The sequence below is a fragment of the Mustela nivalis genome (genome assembly GCF_964662115.1).
Source record: "Mustela nivalis genome assembly, chromosome: 1".
NCBI lineage: Eukaryota > Metazoa > Chordata > Mammalia > Carnivora > Mustelidae > Mustela > Mustela nivalis.
In genome coordinates, this window is record NC_139020.1 from 45,750,267 (window position 1) to 45,769,440 (window position 19,174).

Sequence of the window (19,174 nt, forward strand, 5' to 3'; positions counted from 1 at the left end):
TCATCTTAAATAAATAAAAATAAATAAATTTAAAAATTTATAAATCACAAGTGTGTTGCTTTTCTTATCTCATGATGAAGCCTATCACATTAGCTTGTCTTGTTAACTGAAACTCTTCAACAACTACTTCATTAGGGTGGTATCATCAGCTCTATGAAAAAGATAACATATTTCTTTGTTATAAAAATCTAATTTGTAGGGTGGTACAATGACATCATGTGAATTTCTTGTTCCCTAATAATTTTTCATCAACAGTTTTAGAATCCTGTGACAATAACTTTTGAATCAATTATTGTCATTGGAAGCAGAAATCTGGTGATTGTTTTTCGGCCAAGTGTTCTCTGGCTGCATTTTGAGAAACAAGAACTTTACCTCAAAGAATTTTTAGCAAATTTTTTTAAAAATTTTCAAACAGTATTGGATTTATGGAAAATAATAAAGATAACATAGAGAATTCCCATATCTAACACACCCATTTTCCCATGTCATTAACCTCCTACCTTAGTATAGTACTTTTGTTATAATTAATGAACCAATATAGATACATCATGATGAAGTGAAATTCATACTTGATTCAGATTTCTATAGTTTAATCTAGTGTCCTTGCATCCAGAATCCCATTCAGCATATCACTTTATATTTAGTCATCATGTCATCAAGATGTAATTTATTGTCATCATTTAGTCATTTAGTCATCATGCTTCAGTTAATGAAGTTCTAGAACCTAAGTGAGGTTCAGTGGGCTGAGGTCCAGAGCCAATGACCAAGAAAGAATTCTTGAGACATCTTTGGTGCAAAATGGTGGTTTATTAAAGCACGGGGACAGGACCCGTGGGCAAGAAGAGCTGCTGCCCCGGGTTGCAAGTGATGGCAGGTTATGTACCCTTTGGTTGGGGAAGGTGAGGGGAAGGGAGGTTTCAACGAAGCTTTCATATGCTAAAGAGGGCCTACAAGGTACCCTGATACCGGAGGCCTTGCGGCTTGATCAATGTTGTCTTTAGGCCAGCAATTAACATCAAGATAGTTGGGAGATTCTTGGAGGGATGTCCTAATCAATCGTCTTTGTTAGTGAGATTTAGGTTTAGAAAAGATTTAACTATATTTACATTCCCTTCTACCTCAGCCTCCTCCAGTTTTGTTTATGGTGGAGAGGGAGACATTAGGGCTTGAGGAACTCAGTTATTTGCCTCTGGAAATTTGTGCTATTGATAAGGTCAGGGGTGCCTGAGGAATGCTACACATATTACTGAGGGGGAGTGGATGGAAAGGGGGTTCAAGGTACCAGCTTTTGCTTTGTCTTCAGCCAGCCTCCTGCTCCCTCATCACAGACATCAGGCATCTGTGATAGTTTCTCTAACATTCCTTGTTTTTGAAGTCCTTGGTAAGTTTTGAGAAATATTAATCAGGCATTTTGTAGAATATCCCTCAATTGGGATTATTCTGATAATTTTTTCTCATGATTAGGTTGGGGGGATAGCTTTGTTGAGAAAAGGCCCCGGAGGTAAATCACCATTTTCATTACATCCTGTCCATGACAAATACTGTCCTCACAACTTGTAACTCTTGATGTTGACCTTGACCACTGGTTGAGGTAGTGTTGTTAGCAGTGAAGCTGCTTTTTCTCCCTCTCTTACTGTGTTCTGTGTAAGGAAGTAACTATCCACAGTCCACACTTACAGAGAGGAAAGAAATGGACCACCTCCCTGGGGCAAAATATCTGTATAAATTGGAATTCTTCTGCATGGAAGATTTTCTATTCACCTCACTTGTTTATATATGCAAACCTCTATCTACATCAAAATAGAATCATAGATATTTATTTTATACTTTGATAAAATTAAACACTACTTTATTAATTTTGCTGCTCAAATCATGCTAGCTTTGGCCACAGGGAGCTGTTTCCATTGGTTCCTGTGTCCCTTTGACACACACCCATCATTGTGTATGCAGGGTGGGTTTGTGTTTGTTTGTTGTTTTGTTGGTTTTTTTTTTCTATTTTCTGGCATTACAAGATGCTCCAGGGTCATCCTGCATATTTATTTCCTACCCTAGTCACCAAATCTGCTATTTCTTCAAGTAGATCTAATTTCTTTGACTGGAAAATGGTATTAAGAACAAAAATCTGGGCCATAGGTATGCTAATTGTTTAAGCAATGTCATTGCTTCTGGGCTCTGACAGTAGGCACAGTAAGGGTATATGTATGTGTTCCTGTCATTCCCTATTCTTGCCAATAACTGGTATTGTTTTTCTTAATTTTAGGTGTTCCTTTACATATGCCATTATTGCTTTAATTTGCAGTTCTCTATGGCAAATAATGTAGAGCAGCTTTTCATATCCTTATTTATCATCTGTATTTCTTCTTTGGTAAAATGCTTGCTCAGTCTTTTTACCCAATGTTTATTGGATTGTTTTTGTGCTTTTTTAAATTCTTTATCAACAAATAACTTGAATCTTTTTATGTAATCTTTTATCAGAAATGTGTTTTCCTGGTACTCCCAAAAGCACATAGTGATGCACTTAGTGGGGCCTTATCTCTCTGAGGGCCTGTGCTTTTTTTTTTTTTTCACTCTTTTTTTCCTTCTTCCTTTGGATTGCATACTCTCTGTTGATATAACTTCAAATTCACTGATCTTTCTTCTGTCAGTTTAAATCTACAGTTGAGTTTCTGTAGTGATTTTTTAAATTTGAGTTGTACTTTTCAATTACATAATTTCCATTTGTTTTTTATACTTTCTCTTTATTGATAAGCCTCTGTTTCACATAATATTGCATTCACACCTTCCTTTACTTATTTAATCCTTGTTTCCTTTAGCTCTGATCTGAACACATTTATGATTATTTTTAAGTTTTTTCTGTTGAATCCAATGTTCTCACAGGCAATTTATGTTTTCTGCTGATTTCCTGCTGGATGGGTTACATTTTTGCCTATCTCATGACTTTTTTCTTGTTGTTGAGAACTAGGCATTTAAGATAATACACTGTATTAAGATAATACGTGTAAGATAATGCAATGAAACTCATCCTTGAGTCTTGTTATATTTTTGTTTAGTGACTTGGAGGGTGTGTGTGTGTGTGTGTGTGTGTGTGTTTGTATGAAGTCCATTTCCTCTGCAGTGTAATGTTGCTCTCCACCATGACTTTATCAGAGGTCCTCTTATCTCTTTGACCATATGCAGCTCTTATGCCACATTAACTCCCAGCAACAGCATAAGCATGTTCTCTCCCTCTCTTTCTTTCTTTTTAATGCCTTGGGGAATAAATTGTACCACATTATATCCAATTAAATTTGGGCCCCTTTGAAGCATAGTTTTTGAGGATAATGTTTGAGACTCTTTCTAACTCGAGGCAAGCTCTTCCTTACTTTCTCCCATCCTGTATTTTTCTTGGCAAACCAGCTGGATGTTTCACCAATAGTTCCACCAAACTCCTCTTAATCATCTTCAGCCAATAAAGTCACTTTCTGCGGGGGACACTTTTGGAAGTCCCTGTTCTTAAGGGCTTTCTTCCCTTTTGGGTAAAATCTGTAAGACTCAAATTTCAGACTTGCGAGTAGTGATAGTGACCCACTTCTCTCCATGTGATAACCCTGCTACAGAAATGGGTCACTGGGTAGGTACAGCAAGCAACCTCTGATCTCAGCTTGCCCCTCCCAGTCTGGAACAAGTGCCTTAGAAATGAGCTGGGCTCAAGGGTGATCTGGTCCTGGTATTTATGTTGTGTCACAATCTCTACCTTATGAGTGAGGACTGCGTAGAAGGGATCCCCAAACACTTGATCACAGTCACCCAGAATTAAACTTCCACAATACATACCTGGAAGGAGATGAGAAAAGTTGTAGTTGTGGGCCTCCTGGGAGGTAACACAGTCAACTACTAGGAGGTAGACGAGATGTTGGGGGGAATTTTTGTGTTCTTGGCTACACATGAGTGGAGTGGAATTTTAGTCACACTGAGCTGGGAAGGCACAGGTTATGAGTCAAATGCAATAGATTCTCATTGTTCTTACCAAATTTTAATTTCTTTTCTTGAATGAATGTTTCATTTGCTGCATACCCTTAGCACAATTTCTAGAGATTTTTTTTTTCTTTTTCTTTTTCTTTTTTTAAAGAGGACATAAATACCTACAGCCAGGAACATCATCCACTTGGTGCCAAAAAAACCTGTAGGCAGTGGGAGGGATGCTGACACCATAAGCTTACCCAGACTGCTATGGCCTGAAACCAGAGTGGCCACATCTCCAGGTCCCATCTCATGAGGAAGTATGAGGTTTGTAGCAATCCCTGATCTGGAAGGAGCCCTAAGCTGGAGTAGTAGAGATATGAACTCGCTGGTGCTCTCAGGTGAGTCCTGTCCTCACAACACTTCAGCTTTCACAGCTTAATGTGGGCACAGAGCCCAAAGCACAAGGCTTTCATGGCCTCTGATGAGCACAGGTGTGTAGAGCAAAGCAGCGGTGGGCACCATATTGATCTCCATTCTCACCTTGCTGTCGATGTCAGGCAGCCCCATGTTGTCATACTTCACCTGGTGGTAGTTCTCATCATAGTGTAGGCTCAGCAGCATCTGCAGGGGGCCCAGAGGGAAATCCAGAGGTCAGCATGCCCCCCTGCACTAGATGCAAGCACGTTATTGCGCACGCAGAGGTGCTTGTAGCTGTAGTAGCTGCTCTCTTCCTTCTCCTCGTACATGGGAGAATGCGCCCACCAGCTCATCCAGAGGAACCCCAGGCCCGTGGAGGACACTGAGCCAGTCCTCCTCAGCACCCTGTGGTGCCCTGGGCCCTGTCATGCAGTCCTGTGTTAGGACCGCCTCTGTGGCCAGAACGAGCCAGAACACTAGCACAGACACCCCCACTTCCCAAAGATTTTTAAATCATGTTTTTACATAAAATTGTCACCACTTATGCTGTTCTGTTGGAAACTGGGCCACGGAACTTCTCATACTGCCATTCAGAAGTGGACCTACAGCTATGGCTTTTTCAGAAATGTTCTTCATCAAGTTGAAAAGTTCCCCTTCTAGCCCTAGGTTACTGACAGGTTTTACTCTGCTCTAGTTCTCCCAACCTTTCACTGCGTCTCAATCCAGGTTCTGTCACTTATGAACTGTGGCATATTGGGCCAGCTCATCCTTGCTCTTAATTATAAGTATTCATTAAATATTTCATCTACTTATTCAAGATCACTTTATCCCCCTACAACTTCAAAGTTTTTAGTGAAGAAATATCAATTCCCACACCACTATCCAATCTTCGACCTGTCCTTTTGTTAGACATGCTTGTATTTTTAAATCATATGCTTATGTCGCTATTTGTTGATTTTTTTAATGATTTTATTTATTTGACAGAGAGAGATCATACACAAGTAGAGGAGAGGGGCAGAGGGAGAAAGAGAAGCGGACTCTGGCTGAGCAGTGAGGCTCATGCCAGGCTCAATCCCAGGACCTTGAGATCATGACATGAGCCAAAGGCAGGTACCCAACTGACTGAATCACCCAGGAACAACACTTTTTGTTGATTTTGTAGTTTTAAAAATTATTAAATTCCTACATTGAAATATGAGAATTTCCACACTTAATTCTTCATATCCCCTCACCCTTTCAATATAGCTATATTAGAATTATAAGTTTATCAATATTCAATGTTAACATTATGACTGTATAAATTATAAATTATATTCATAGGAAAAACACATAGAGTACTGTGATGATGTTTCCTTTCTTCCACATAATTTTCCTTTCTTTAGGGTTAATAATCTCCTTGTTTTTTTTTTCCCTTTGGATATTTTTTATCACCAATTCAGATGTCAAATAGCCTATCAATTCCAGGTTTTTCTTGTGAATGTTTCACCCAGGGCCCCTGCCTTTCTTCCACAGTCTGTACTAGTGGTTCTTTTTTTTTTTTTTTTTAAAGGAATCAAGGTTTTCCTTTTATTTTTTTTTTTAAGATTTTTTATTTATTTACTTGACAGAGAGAAATCACAAGTAGGCAGAGAGGCAGGCAGAGAGAGAGAGAGAGAGAGGAGGAAGCAGGCTCCCTGCTGAGCAGAGAGCCCGATGCGGGACTCGATCCCAGGACCCTGAGATCATGACCTGAGCCGAAGGCAGCGGCTTAACCACTGAGCCACCCAGGCGCCCTGTACTAGTGGTTCTTTAGGACTGTGATCAGTGACCATGAAACCTAAGTGGGGGTAACAACATTGCAGTTTTGCTATATAGGTCTTTAAACTTTCATATGCTTTTCTGTGGTTGATTCAAAAAGCATAAACAGGAAGAAGAATGTCCTTTGGGTAATAAATGTGTATACCTAAGCATTTCCAATTCTTTTAATTCTCATGTTCTGTCTTAATTATACAAAATTATCCTAGGAATCATCTGGAAGAATAAATGCTTGCCACATACTTTTAGAATACAAAGCAATATGGTAGACTGTCAAAATATACAAAGAGATATATAGAACTAAATAAAAGTAAAGAAGTAAACCTAAATTGCTTTAAAATTTCAGAAGATGTTAAAGGTATTCATCCTTTCTGATGGAGGCATAATACTCCATAGTGTATATGGACCACATCTTCCTTATCCATTCATCCATTGAAGGGCATCTTGGTTCTTTCCACAGTTTGGCGACCGTGGCCATTGCTGCTATAAACATTGGGGTACAGATGGCCCTTCTTTTCACGACATCTGTATCTTTGGGGTAAATACCCAGGAGTGCAATGGCAGGGTCATAGGGAAGCTCTATTTTTAATTTCTTGAGGAATCTCCACACTGTTCTCCAAAGAGGCTGCACCAACTTGCATTTCCACCAACTGTGTAAGAGGGTTCCCCTTTCTCCACATCCCCTCCAAAACATGTTGTTTTCTGTCTTGATAATTTTGGCCATTCTAACTGGTGTAAGGTGATATCTCAATGTGGTTTTAATTTGAATCTCCCTGATGGCTAGTGATGATGAACATTTTTTCATGTGTCTGATAGCCATTTATATGTCTTCATTGGAGAAGTCTCTGTTCATATCTTCTGCCCATTTTTTGATATGCTTGTCTGTTTTGTGTGTGTTGAGTTTGAGGAGTTCATTATAGATCCTGGATATCAACCTTTTGTCTCTACTGTCATTTGCAAATATCTTCTCTCATTCCGTGGGTTGCCTCTTTGTTTTATTGACTGTTTCCTTGGCTGTGCAGAAGCTTTTGATTTTGATGAAGTCCCAAAAGTATATTTTCACTTTTGTTTCCTTTGCCTTTGGAGACATATCTTGAAAGAAGTTGCTGTGGCTGATATCGAAGAGATTACTGCCTATGTTCTCCTCTAGGATTCTGATGGATTCCTGTCTCACGTTGAGGTCTTTTATCCATTTTGAGTTTATTTTTGTGTACGGTGTAAGAGAATGGTTGAGTTTCATTCTTATACATATAGCTGCCCAGTTTTCCCAACACCATTTATTGAAGAAACTGTCCTTTTTCCACTATATATTTTTTCCTGCTTTGTCAAAGATTATTTGCCCATAGAGTTGAGGGTCCATATCTGGGCTCTCTACTCTGTTCTACTGGTCTATGTGTCTGTTTTTATACCAGTACCATGCTGTCTTGGTGACCACAGCTTTGTAGTAAAGCTTGAAATCAGGTAGCGTGATGCCCCCAGTTTTATTTTTGTTTTTCAACATTTCCTTAGTGATTCGGGGTCTCTTCTGGTTCCATACAAATTTTTGGATTATTTGCTCCAGCTCTTTGAAGAATACCAGTGGAATTTATGCCTCCATCAGAAAGAATGAATACCCAACTTTTGTAGCAACATGGATGGGACTGGAAGAGGTTATACTGAGTGAAATAAGTCAAGCAGAGAGTCAATTTTCCTATGGTTTCACTTATTTGTGGAGCATAACAAATATCATGGAGGACAAGGGGTGTTAGAGAGGAGAAGGGAGTTGAGGGAAATTGGAAGGGGAGGTGAATCATGAGAGACTATGGACTCTGAAAAACAATCTGAGGGGTTTGAAGTGGTGGGGGGGTGGGAGGTTGAGGTACCAGATGATGGGTATTATAGAGGGAACGGATTGCATGGAGCACTGGGTGTGGTGAAAAAATAATGAATACTGTTGTGCCGAAAATAAATAAAAAATAAATTTAAAAAAAGATGTTAAAGGTATAATTTTAAATCAATGGAGAAATTATGGTGATGGGAAAATGAGCCTGCCATTTAGAAATAAGGTTGGATTTCTATTCACATCTTTTATCAAAATATGTAAGAACCAAAACTGAATACAACTAGTACAAGAAAAAATCTTGAGAAAAAACTTTATTACCAAAACACCAAATCTAGAAATCATAAAGAGAATAACTAAAGTATGAGTTTCTTCTGATCATTTTCCTGTTTGCCCTCAATTCATTTCCCAATTTTTCCTGTTTTGTTTCACAATCAAATGGCTTCTCTAAATTCTGTTTCCCAGATTCCCTTTCCAGTAACTTTAGACTAGACTTGGACAATGAGAGGTACTAGTAAGAAATTCAAGAGTCTAGAGAAAGAAACCACAATATTTCTCCCTCTTGCTGTGCTATAGGCAGTGTCTCCAGTATAAGCTGCCCCTCTTTATCAATACCAGCTCCTGAAGGAAAACTCTGCATGTGACTGGAATCATGGATTCTGTTAATACCACTCCTCTCCATAGGAACATCCCACTATTCATCATCTCTGGGTATCTTACTACTCCATGTTTGACTTGTTGGTTTTGTAATTCTTTGAAACTGCTTACTGAATAGTTTTTGGTTTTGTTTTTTTTCCCTTCTAACTAGTGGGCAAGAACACAGTTCTCCTGGGTAGACCATCTTACAGTGACTATGTAAAACTTTAGAACTTCTATACCATTAAGAAAAAAAGAGTTAACAGCTAAATAATAATATAAGAAAAATATTTAAGACCTTTACAAAAGAAAAAGATTAACATCTTTAATATATAAAAAGCTCTTGCAATTGGTATGAAAAAGGCAAACATATAAATAGAAAGAAGTACCAACGGACATACAAAAAAAGAAGAAATACAAATAGCCACTAAATTTAAGAAACTATGTTTAATTTATTTAAATTTAAATTAAGGAAATTAAGGGGCACCTGGCTGTCTCAACTGGTAGAGCATGCGGCTTTTGATCCCAGGCTTATAAGTTTGAGCTCCTCTTTGGCTGCAGAGACTACTTAAAATAAAATCTTAAAAAAAAAAAAATTAGGGTGCCTGGGTGGCTTAGTTGGTTAAGTGACTGCCTTCAGCTTGGGTCATGATCCTGGAGTCCCGGGATCAAGTCCTGCATCAGGCTTCCTGCTCGGCAGGGAGTCTGCTTCTCCCTCTGACCCTTCCCCCCCTTTCATGCTCTCTTTCTCACTTTCTCTCTCTCTCAAGTAAATAAATCTTTTTAAAATGTTTTAAATAAATTAAGGAAATTAAAACATCCTTGGGGTTTTGTTTGTTTTACTTTTGGAGGTGAGGGGAAAGAAGAGCTATCAGTTTGGCAAAAATTAAAAGGGATGATGATAGCCAAATTGTTGGGAGTATCATGGAACAAAGACTTTTTCCAGATTGTTACAATCTTTCTGGATGGCAAATAGGCAAAAGAAAAAAAAAAAAAAGGTTTAAAACCTCTGAAATATTCATGCACTTTGATCCAGACATTTTACTTTTATTGGCTCAGAGAGCAAGGATGTATTTAAATAGATGTTACTTAGAAGCCTGTTCATGATAAGTGAAAGTAGAGTTAAGCAAGATATCCATCAAAAGGGAATGAAATTAAAATGGTACCGAAAGCCTCATGGTAATCACAAAGCCAAACACTGCAATAGGTACACTAAAGATAAAAAGAAGGGAATCAAAGTGTACCACTACAGAAAATCATCAATTCAAAGCAAGAGAGAAAGAATGGAACAAAAAGACTACAAAATAGCCAGAAAACAATAAGATGGCATTTATAATTACTTACCTGCATTCAGTTATCCTGCACTATATAGCAGAGAGTAAAACAGAAAACCCTGCAAGCCATGGATTTATAGGTCTAGGCTGCAAAGATCATGCATTTTCAATTACACCAATTAACTATCTAGAAGGCAACAAAGAAATCAACATCCAATCTTTATTAAAGGAATTTATCATTATTACAAAAAGCCTGGGCATTGAAAGAATGGTCTTTATATGTCTTTTGAGTTAGAGACCAAAACACCTAATTTTCTCTTTCAGAAAATTGGGAAAAAATAATCTACCTTTTGTTCACATGACAGAATAGTGAGGCTTCAAAGATAAAAGAAAGCTCCCCCCACTACTAACCAACATCTTAAGAGAAATAGATCTTATCATTGGTAATGAGGTACCATGAACTCTTATACACATAGGAGCAACATTGTCAGTTCTTAACTCCACCAGCCTCTCTTTCCCCCTTCCTCAAAGTACAATTCAAATGGTGGGAGTTTACAATACTCTGGTTCTTTTTAATATTTTTTTTAATTTTTTTTTAATTTTCAGCATAACAGTATTCCTTGTTTTTGCACCACACCCAGTGCCCCATGCAATCCATGCCCTCTCTAATACCCACCACCGGGTTCCCCCAACCTCTCACCCCCCACCACTTTGAAATCACCTTACACCAGTTTGAATGGCCAAAATTAGCAAGACAGGAAACAACATGTTTTGGAGGGGATGTGGAGAAAGGGGAACCCTCTTACACTGTTGGTGGAAATGCAAGTTGGTGCAGCCTCTTTGGAGAACAGTGTGGAGATTCCTCAAGAAATTAAAAATAGAGCTTCCCTATGACCCTGCCATTGCACTCCTGGGTATTTACCCCAAAGATACAGATGTCGTGAAAAGAAGGGCCATCTGTACCCCAATGTTTATAGCAGCAATGGCCACGGTCGCCAAACTGTGGAAAGAACCAAGATGCCCTTCAACGGACGAATGGATAAGGAAGATGTGGTCCATATACACTATGGAGTATTATGCCTCCATCAGAAAGGATGAATACCCAACTTTTGTAGCAACATGAACGGGGCTGGAAGAGATTATGCTGAGTGAAATAAGTCAAGCAGAGAGAGTCAATTATTATATGGTTTCACTTATTTGTGAAGCATAAGAAATAACATGGGGGACAAGGGGAGTTAGAGAGGAGAAGGGTGTTGGGGGAAATTGGAAGGGGAGGTGAACCATGAGAGAATATGGACTCTGAAAAACTCTGGTTCTTTTTAAATCCTTGTTTATTCCTGTTTTATTGGGACCATTGCTGGGCACCCACTCATTCTCATTCCCACAGCTCCTGTTAATTCACTGGGATGTGATCCTCTGAACACTTACCAGGACCATATTTCTTTCTCTCAAAAGCAAGAAATATCTCTAGAAATAAAAGATCAACAAATCATAAAAGAATCTACAACAAACGGGTCAGTACTAATACCTGTCTTTCCCATAATTCAAATTACACAGCATAGAGTTCTTAACACTGTCCCTGAAATCCTTTGATCTAAATGTTCTACTGACATTGGATACACACACTCTGCTCCTTCTGTAACAGTTTAGATTGACTCTTCTGAACCCCTTCCCAATATTAAGCAATACCCATTGAATGCTACAGCCATTAAAGGGATTAAACTCACAATCAAGGAATATTAAATAAGGGTTTAATTATTCCATGCACCAGCCCTTATAACATCCCAATTTATCCCATCCAAAAACGTCAGGGAAAAGGACAGAGATTCATGTAGACCATAGAGCAATAAATAATGGTTATACCTTGGCACTCTGTTATGCCCAATCCTCAAACTTTAAACTGTGCTATTTCCCTCACTACTAACAGTAAGGGATCTCTGTAGTTCCTTTTGCAATATACCAATGGATCCCAGAAAGTCAATTTTTACTTGCTTCCACTTAGGAAAAACAATATAATACTTGGACATTCATGCCACAGGGCTACATTGAAATAAATCTCTATTTGTTTTTCTCAGATTTTAAAAGCCAACATAGCTGATGTAATTTTTCCCAAAGACTCTACTTTGTTACAACATGAGGGTAACTTGCTTCTTTGTTTTCCTTCAGAAGAAGCTTGAGAAACCAACAATATCCATTTACTAATGAAATTGGTGACAAATAGACATAAGATATCCAAGAAGAAAACATAATTTAAGAAGCCACAAGTCACATTTGGGACCTGTCATTGGTAAAGATTCTCCAAGGTCCAGAAAAAACAAACAAATTTGTTCCTTCCCCATTTCCCAAACTGAAGTTACTTGGATTTTACTGGAATTGGATCCCTAATTTCTCTGCTATTGTTCAACCCTTATGTACCCTGCTTAAAGCTAATCAATCTGAGTCACTTCAGTGGACTGAACTAAAGCAAAAGGGATTTGAAGAAACATAGTTTACAAAGACCCTCCAGCATTGGGGACATCCATATTGTTAAATTACCTTTCTTTTTCTTTATGAACATGAAGGCAATGCCTTAGGCATTTTAACTCAAAAGTATAGAGGCCTTTAGGATATTATGGTCAGCAGTTAGACTCTGTAGCCAAAGGACTGTCACCCAATGCAAGAGCCATAGCAGTAACTGCTTGTCTGCTGGAAAGTGTAGAAGAATTAGTCTTGTACTTTCTTTTGACTATTGATGTTCCTCATTCTGTAGAACCTTTGTTAACTCTCACCAGGCTCAATACCTATCTGCTGGCAGATTAATTTCCTATGAAATCCTCCTGCTTTCACCTCTAAATGTTACAATCACCAAGTGCCATCCTTGATCCCAGCTAATCTTCTCCTTCTTCCTGCTGATAAGACTCTTCGTGACTGTATTGCAATGACTGACCAATTACTAACCGTGGGTCTTCAAAAAACTCTTACTGGCAATGCTGAATTATTTTGGTTACCAAAGATTCTACTTCGTTGCAGTAAGAGGATAGGTTATTTCCTTGTTGTTCTTCAGAATAAGCTTGAGAAACCAATTGTACCCTTTTACTACCCATTTAAGAGATGGTTCATATTTGAAAGAGGGAAAAACAGCCAGGCCATGCTCTAACTTCAACTACTGAAGTTACTAAAGCAAGCCCCATACCAGAGGTTTCTCTGGCCCGAGACTGAACTTTTTGCTTTAACACAGGCCTGCCTTTTGGCAAAGGATAAAATAGTTAACATGTACAGTAGACAGGTGATATGTATTTGGGACTGCACAGTATTTCAGAATGCTTCAGAAACAGAGGATATCTAACTTCTGCTGGAGAACAAATTAAAAATAGTTCTCATGTCCTGAAATTAATTGATCATCTCAGCAACCCAAACAACTACCTATAATGAAAGTTCCTGGTCATTATGCAGCAAAAGTAGAGGAAAATTAGGACAATCACATACCAGATGCTATAGTAAAAATTGCAACTTTAGAAAATCATTTCACATTAAAATTAATGTCAACCTTAACTCCTTTTGAGACCTTAAATGAATTCCTTTTGGGTGACCTGAAACAACTAATTAAGGACATTCAAAAGAATGTCACTACTAATGAAATAAAGAAGTAAATAGAATCAAATTACAAATTTGATCCCAACACATAGCTTTGGTATAGCCCAAATAGGCAGCCTGCCTTTCATGACTGCTTACAGAAAGTGATTTTAAAATTTGTCCATGAAATGACCCTTTGGAACATGGATAAAATGACAGATTGGTGAAAACAGTATTTTTGGAACCCATCTCATAAAACTGTAGCAGAAAATTACCATTGCTGTTTTATTTGCAATACACATAATCCTGGTCATAGTTCCATGAGGCATTTCCCATTACCCTCAAGGCCCTTTGATTTTTGGCAATTGGATTTTACCCATATGACCCCCTCACAAGATACAAATATGTACTGATAATAGTATGCATGCACTCTCATTGGGGGAAACCTGTCACTGCCTCAGCATTAATCCCAGTATCATTATTAGAGAAAATCATACCTATCTAGGGAATTTCATCTGAATTACATAGTGATGAAGGAATTCATTTCACAGAACAAATAATCAAGGCATTGTGTGAAATTTAATCTATTCTACAGCATTTTCACTGTACCTACCATCCTCAATCATCGGGGTCAGCAAAGGGAAAAAATGGCATAATTAAAACACACTTAGCTAAAATTATAGAAACTTTTGATTTACCCTGGCCTAAGGCTCTGCCACGTACGTTATTAAACTGAAGAGACACGCCTTTTGGAGAATAGATACTATTTCTCTTCATCACAGGTGGAAGATCTATGAGACTCTGGAGCCTATGAACCCAAAGGTTAAATACTTGAATACTATAAAGAACTGGTAAAGGCATTAAAGAAAAACGCATGCTTGGTAGGAAAACCCTCTCCCAGCATACTCCCATGAAGAACTCCTCTGCCATAATCTACAGCCTAGATATTTTGTCTAACAAAAAAGACTTCGCCACAAACTCACCCTACAACCCTTATGGAAAGGACCCAACAGGATACTGTTAACCAACCCTTGCACAGCTAAACTCAGGCATTGACTTTTGGATTCATGTTTCTCATTTAAAGAAAGCTCCAGCCCTTCAGTGGACATCAGAACTAACTGAAGACCTAAAACTCCTATTGACTCAGGGTTGAAGCAGAGGACATCTGTGTACACAGTTGTCCTAACACACTGCAACAAGGTCTGTTTACTTTCAAATCCTTTTTTTGTTCTTTATACCAATAACTTGCTATTTTCTTCATTACTTTTTCATAATCATCTTATTGGGGAAGCTCCTTTATCTATTTTTCTATGAAGGAATGTGACACCATCTGTAACATGTATCCTGTACTCCTTCTTATGGACCTATTCACACAAAGTGAAGAATTCCAAGGTTTATACTTGGCATTTAAACTTGGAAAGCACACCTTAGATTCTTTGGGGAATTTGTTCTAAAGGACTATTGAAACATTTGGGGTATTTGTCCTAATAAGTATTCTAATGCATTTTGCTATGTAACACAGTAGGATTTTTTTGTTGGTGGTAAAAACCCTATAGTATCAGGAAAAAGCACTATTTTCATATTGGCTATTGCCCTACAGATTTAATCTCTTGCCTATTAATTGCTCTAGCCTGCCTGGAACTCATATACTAGTCAACATATCTTTAAGTTCTCCTTACAATGGCCTCTGTTATTTGGAATAGTTCTAGCCCCTAGCCTAACATTTTATTTTTCTTCTTGTGATCCTCATTGCTGATGGTCAAGCTTTACCACATTCTTTTGCTCTTACCCTGCAAAAACTTTCTTATTCTGCAAACCTGTTGGACTTATGCCAGAGCAAACCATCCTCATAACGTGCCTGAATTAATAGCTTGACCTCTATCCTTAGAGTGATGGAAACACTTCACTGATAAAAATGTAAGATTCTCTTTTTATGTCTTGGAACATATTCATCAACTACCATCCGGAAAACATGCCCCAAATATAAATACCTTCTTTTGGATTCCCCCTGCTCATAAGGGAATACCTCTAACTCAGATTTAGGCATTGACAAATAATCTTTTCTTATGTTTTAAAAATATAAATGGTATGGATAAAACATCAGGTTTTCTTTTACTGCATGTTTGTAATTCTGCACTTTTATATGACTCAGATGATCATGAACTTGCTCCACACTGGAGTCTATACAACTACAAAATGCTTCCTTGTAATGTATCCTTGTGATGGGGAAATAAGATCTATAATGAAACTGGATATTAGGAAGCAATATCCCCCTTAAAGACAATGGGACAATATGGGATATTGATGAAAAATTTGGAGAATGGTAGAAACTTAATTCTTTCTATCTTTATCCCAGAAGTTTTTTATACCTTAACCTGAATCTGACTCACAATATTCAAACTCATTTATTGCTTCAAGTATATAGAAATATAAGATATTCTTAAGATCTCTGATGGAATTCTAATAAACCAGATTGCCATGTAGTCTGTGAAGATGATTACATTTTGATCACAAGATTTCATCCTTGGAAAGTGATAAAAGAGTCGGAGCAAAGGGACCCACATATGCCTCACCCCTAGAAGGTTTTGGATGTTTTTAATTATGTGGCACCAATATTTACTCTTTCCATTAAATTGAAAGAATGTTGTATGATTGTAGTTCTTGCCCCTGATGCCACCATTAGAAAAATTCTTCCTTCCACTGCTCATATACCAAATCTGAGACCTGTATTATATCAGTTAAAAAGACCTCAGTGAAACTGGGAAGGTTAAAAATTTGGATTGACACAAAGCAATTAGAGACACAAAGGGCCTTAGTCATGTCTTTGCATGAGCATTCTTTCCTTGGATTAGAGTAACAGACTTGAAAAAGGCAATATATAAGCTATCCATAGTCATGGTGACCACCACCTTCAGTGCTTGAGGTTCAAGGATTTGAGTATCAACAAACCCAAATTGGTAGCCTTGTAGAAACTACCCTACAGAATAAAAGTGCACTTAGTATCTTAGCCCAGAAAGGAGGCATTTATGCCCTATTTGAAGAATGTTGTTTTCATGTTAACTGAACTGGCAGAATAACACAAGAACTAAAATCTGTAAAGGATAATAGCCTATTAGCTGATAGGACACATGCCAGGAATTGGAGATTATACTAATTTCTTTAGTTGGTTACCATCAGGAATAGTATCATGGTTAAACGATAACACAAACTGGTTTAGTAACTATTATTCTTAATAACATCCATATTATGTTGACCAAATGCTTTCTAAAAATTGTAACTTCTGCTGTAACTCACTCAACAATGCAGCTTATGTTTGCTCAGATGGCCTTATTAGATGCTTTTTATCAGGATGGTTTTTATGGACTGGACAAGTTGGAGTGAAATTAAACCACTCTGGCCTCAAGGAACTAATATTACTCTATTTATTTTTTTTTCTCCAAGAAAGTATGAGCACAAGGTGGGGGGGGGGGGTTAGTGAAAAGAGTTGTTAGCAATTATTACATTTTTGTACTTTGGACTTGATCTTGTTAAAATATGGAACTATATTAGCCTATCTAACTTGCCAACAACTGATGTTAAGAGTTTACTTCCTCAGATTTGCTCTATCACTCTAAATAGCTTATAGAGCCCTTAGATACCTAGTAATTTAACATTCTTAATAATTTCCTAGATTAATGTGTAGTATCCATCAGGCTTTTAAAATATTGCTAATTGCTCTTCTTGTGCTCATCACCTTGCTTAGAAAGATCCACCTAAAACTTCTACAAGAGCCTGATTATGATTAGTCCATAAGTTGGTTATTCTGAGCTGCCATGTGGCTTAATAAAGCTCTCAGGTGAGGAAAATAAGAACCATTTCCTGATTGCTTCCTTGTTTCTCAAAGGCTCCTTGAAATAATCATTAAAGATTAAAAACTGCCCCCCTGATCCCAATGTGGGACATGACTTTCTGGGTAAATCTAAGGATGAGCAGCAATGCTTTCAGAAAAAAAATCTGGATGGAAAAGGGAAAACATGAAAGGTGAAATTGAAACCATATTGGATGAAAGAGGTTAAAACTGTCACCAGCAAGACCCCCACTGACCTCCCATTCCTCAGAGGAATGTTAACTTTATCTTTTAGAGGCAAACAACAGGCCAGCCTAGGCCAGTTTGAGCTTGATCACTGAATTATACCTGCAAAGATGGACCTTGGAATATCCCACACCTACCTCTACCTCATTATAATGTCAAAATCTCTGCCCAAGGAGGAGCACAAGCTTCATAACATACACTTGGTATAGTCTCTATCTGTAACTCACCAAGGAGTGAACTCACTTGGTTATAAAATGAATTGGAGTAAGTCATCTCAAGGGGCTTTAAAATGGAGTCAGGAGGTGAGTAAGGAAGTAAATGAACCATGACCGATGAACTGGGACAATGTAAAAATCTAAGAACTCAGCCTGCAATCTGGTACAATGAGATAGTAGATGAATGATAAGCTTAGCAACCAATTTAGTCAAGATTTCTGCCATCAATACCAATCAAAATTCTTTAAACTACACATACGACAAGCATTCCTTTTTGTCGTTTAACATCTTTGATATTTGTTCCCTCTGGGGACAGATTTGGATTGCAACCTGAATCTGTGCTCCCCAAATTGCAGTTGTTAAACCTCACATAAATGCTTTCATTTCAGCTCTCTTTTCTCAGTTGACAATACACTTGAGAATTGCTAAGAATAAATTTGAAAATTTCTACCATGCACACAAAAATGATAATTATGTGAGTGACAGAGGTGTTAACTAACCTACTGTCATACTCAGTTCACAATATATACATGTATCAAATCATCATGTTGTACAGCTTCAACTCACACAGTGCCATATGCAAACATATCTCAATAAACTTGGAAACAAATAATGGTACCAATCCAATATGTATGTACCTGAGGCTGTTCTTCAGGAGAAAGTCTCCAGACCAAGCACCGTGGTCTCCTGAGTCGAATTCTCAGCTTGCTGTTACCAGGAGGAACAGGCTCCAAGCATATGGCATGGGATGGGGCATTGAGGTTGCTTTGACCCTGAACCTTGGCAGACCTCATAGTGGTGTCGCCTCATGCCAGGCCAGAAGCCCACATAGCTGACCCATGGCCTTCAGACTCCTGGAAGGAAATAGAGAGACTGGCAGTCTGGTGCAAGCATAGTGCACTCCGCAAGTTCCTCTCGGGAAATTCCACCCCTGCATAGCTTTTGGGCTAGAGCCTGGTTCACCCACACCTGGCAGGGCCTCTGGATTGAGGGGCTTTTGCACTGTAACTCTGACTGGGGCTTCGGATGCGGCTTCAACAAGGATTGGGGTTTGCTTGGTAGGTGGCATGAGCTAGACAGGTAACATATTAGAAAGAAGGAAGGGGCTTCTAGCACTTGAGCACTTGCTGAATTATGACATAGATTGTTTGTTGCTGGAAGCAGGGTTCTTTTTAATCCCGTCAAATTGGGGGCACCTGGGTGGCCCAGTCCAGTTAGGCATCCAACTCTTGGTTTCACTCAGGTCACGATCTTCCGGTGGTGGTATCAAGCCCCACCTCCGGCTCAGTGTGGAGTCTGCTTCAGATTCTCTCTCCCTCTCCTGCTAACTCTCTCTGTCAAATACATAAATAAAATCTTTAAAAAAAAAAAATACTGTTAAGCTAAAATACTGTTTCCATTATGATTCCACCTTCCTAAACAAATATGAAAAATAACTCTGAACAGATACATA

General features: G+C 38.3%; 1 protein-coding gene across 1 annotated transcript; it reads right to left on the reverse strand.

The window, feature by feature from the left end:
• Window positions 1–3,431: 3,431 nt before the first annotated feature.
• On the reverse strand, window positions 3,432–18,521 carry LOC309849823 (uncharacterized protein; the record flags this gene model as incomplete). The annotated part of the gene is made up of 4 exons (XM_082702816.1): window positions 18,360–18,521; window positions 4,483–4,563; window positions 4,200–4,302; window positions 3,432–3,508 (listed from the first exon to the last, which is right to left on the reverse strand). The coding sequence occupies exons 1-4, from the start codon at window positions 18,513–18,515 to the stop codon at window positions 3,432–3,434; spliced, it is 417 nt and encodes a 138-aa protein (XP_082558942.1). The 5' UTR covers window positions 18,516–18,521.
• Between the last annotated feature and the right edge of the window lie 653 nt (window positions 18,522–19,174).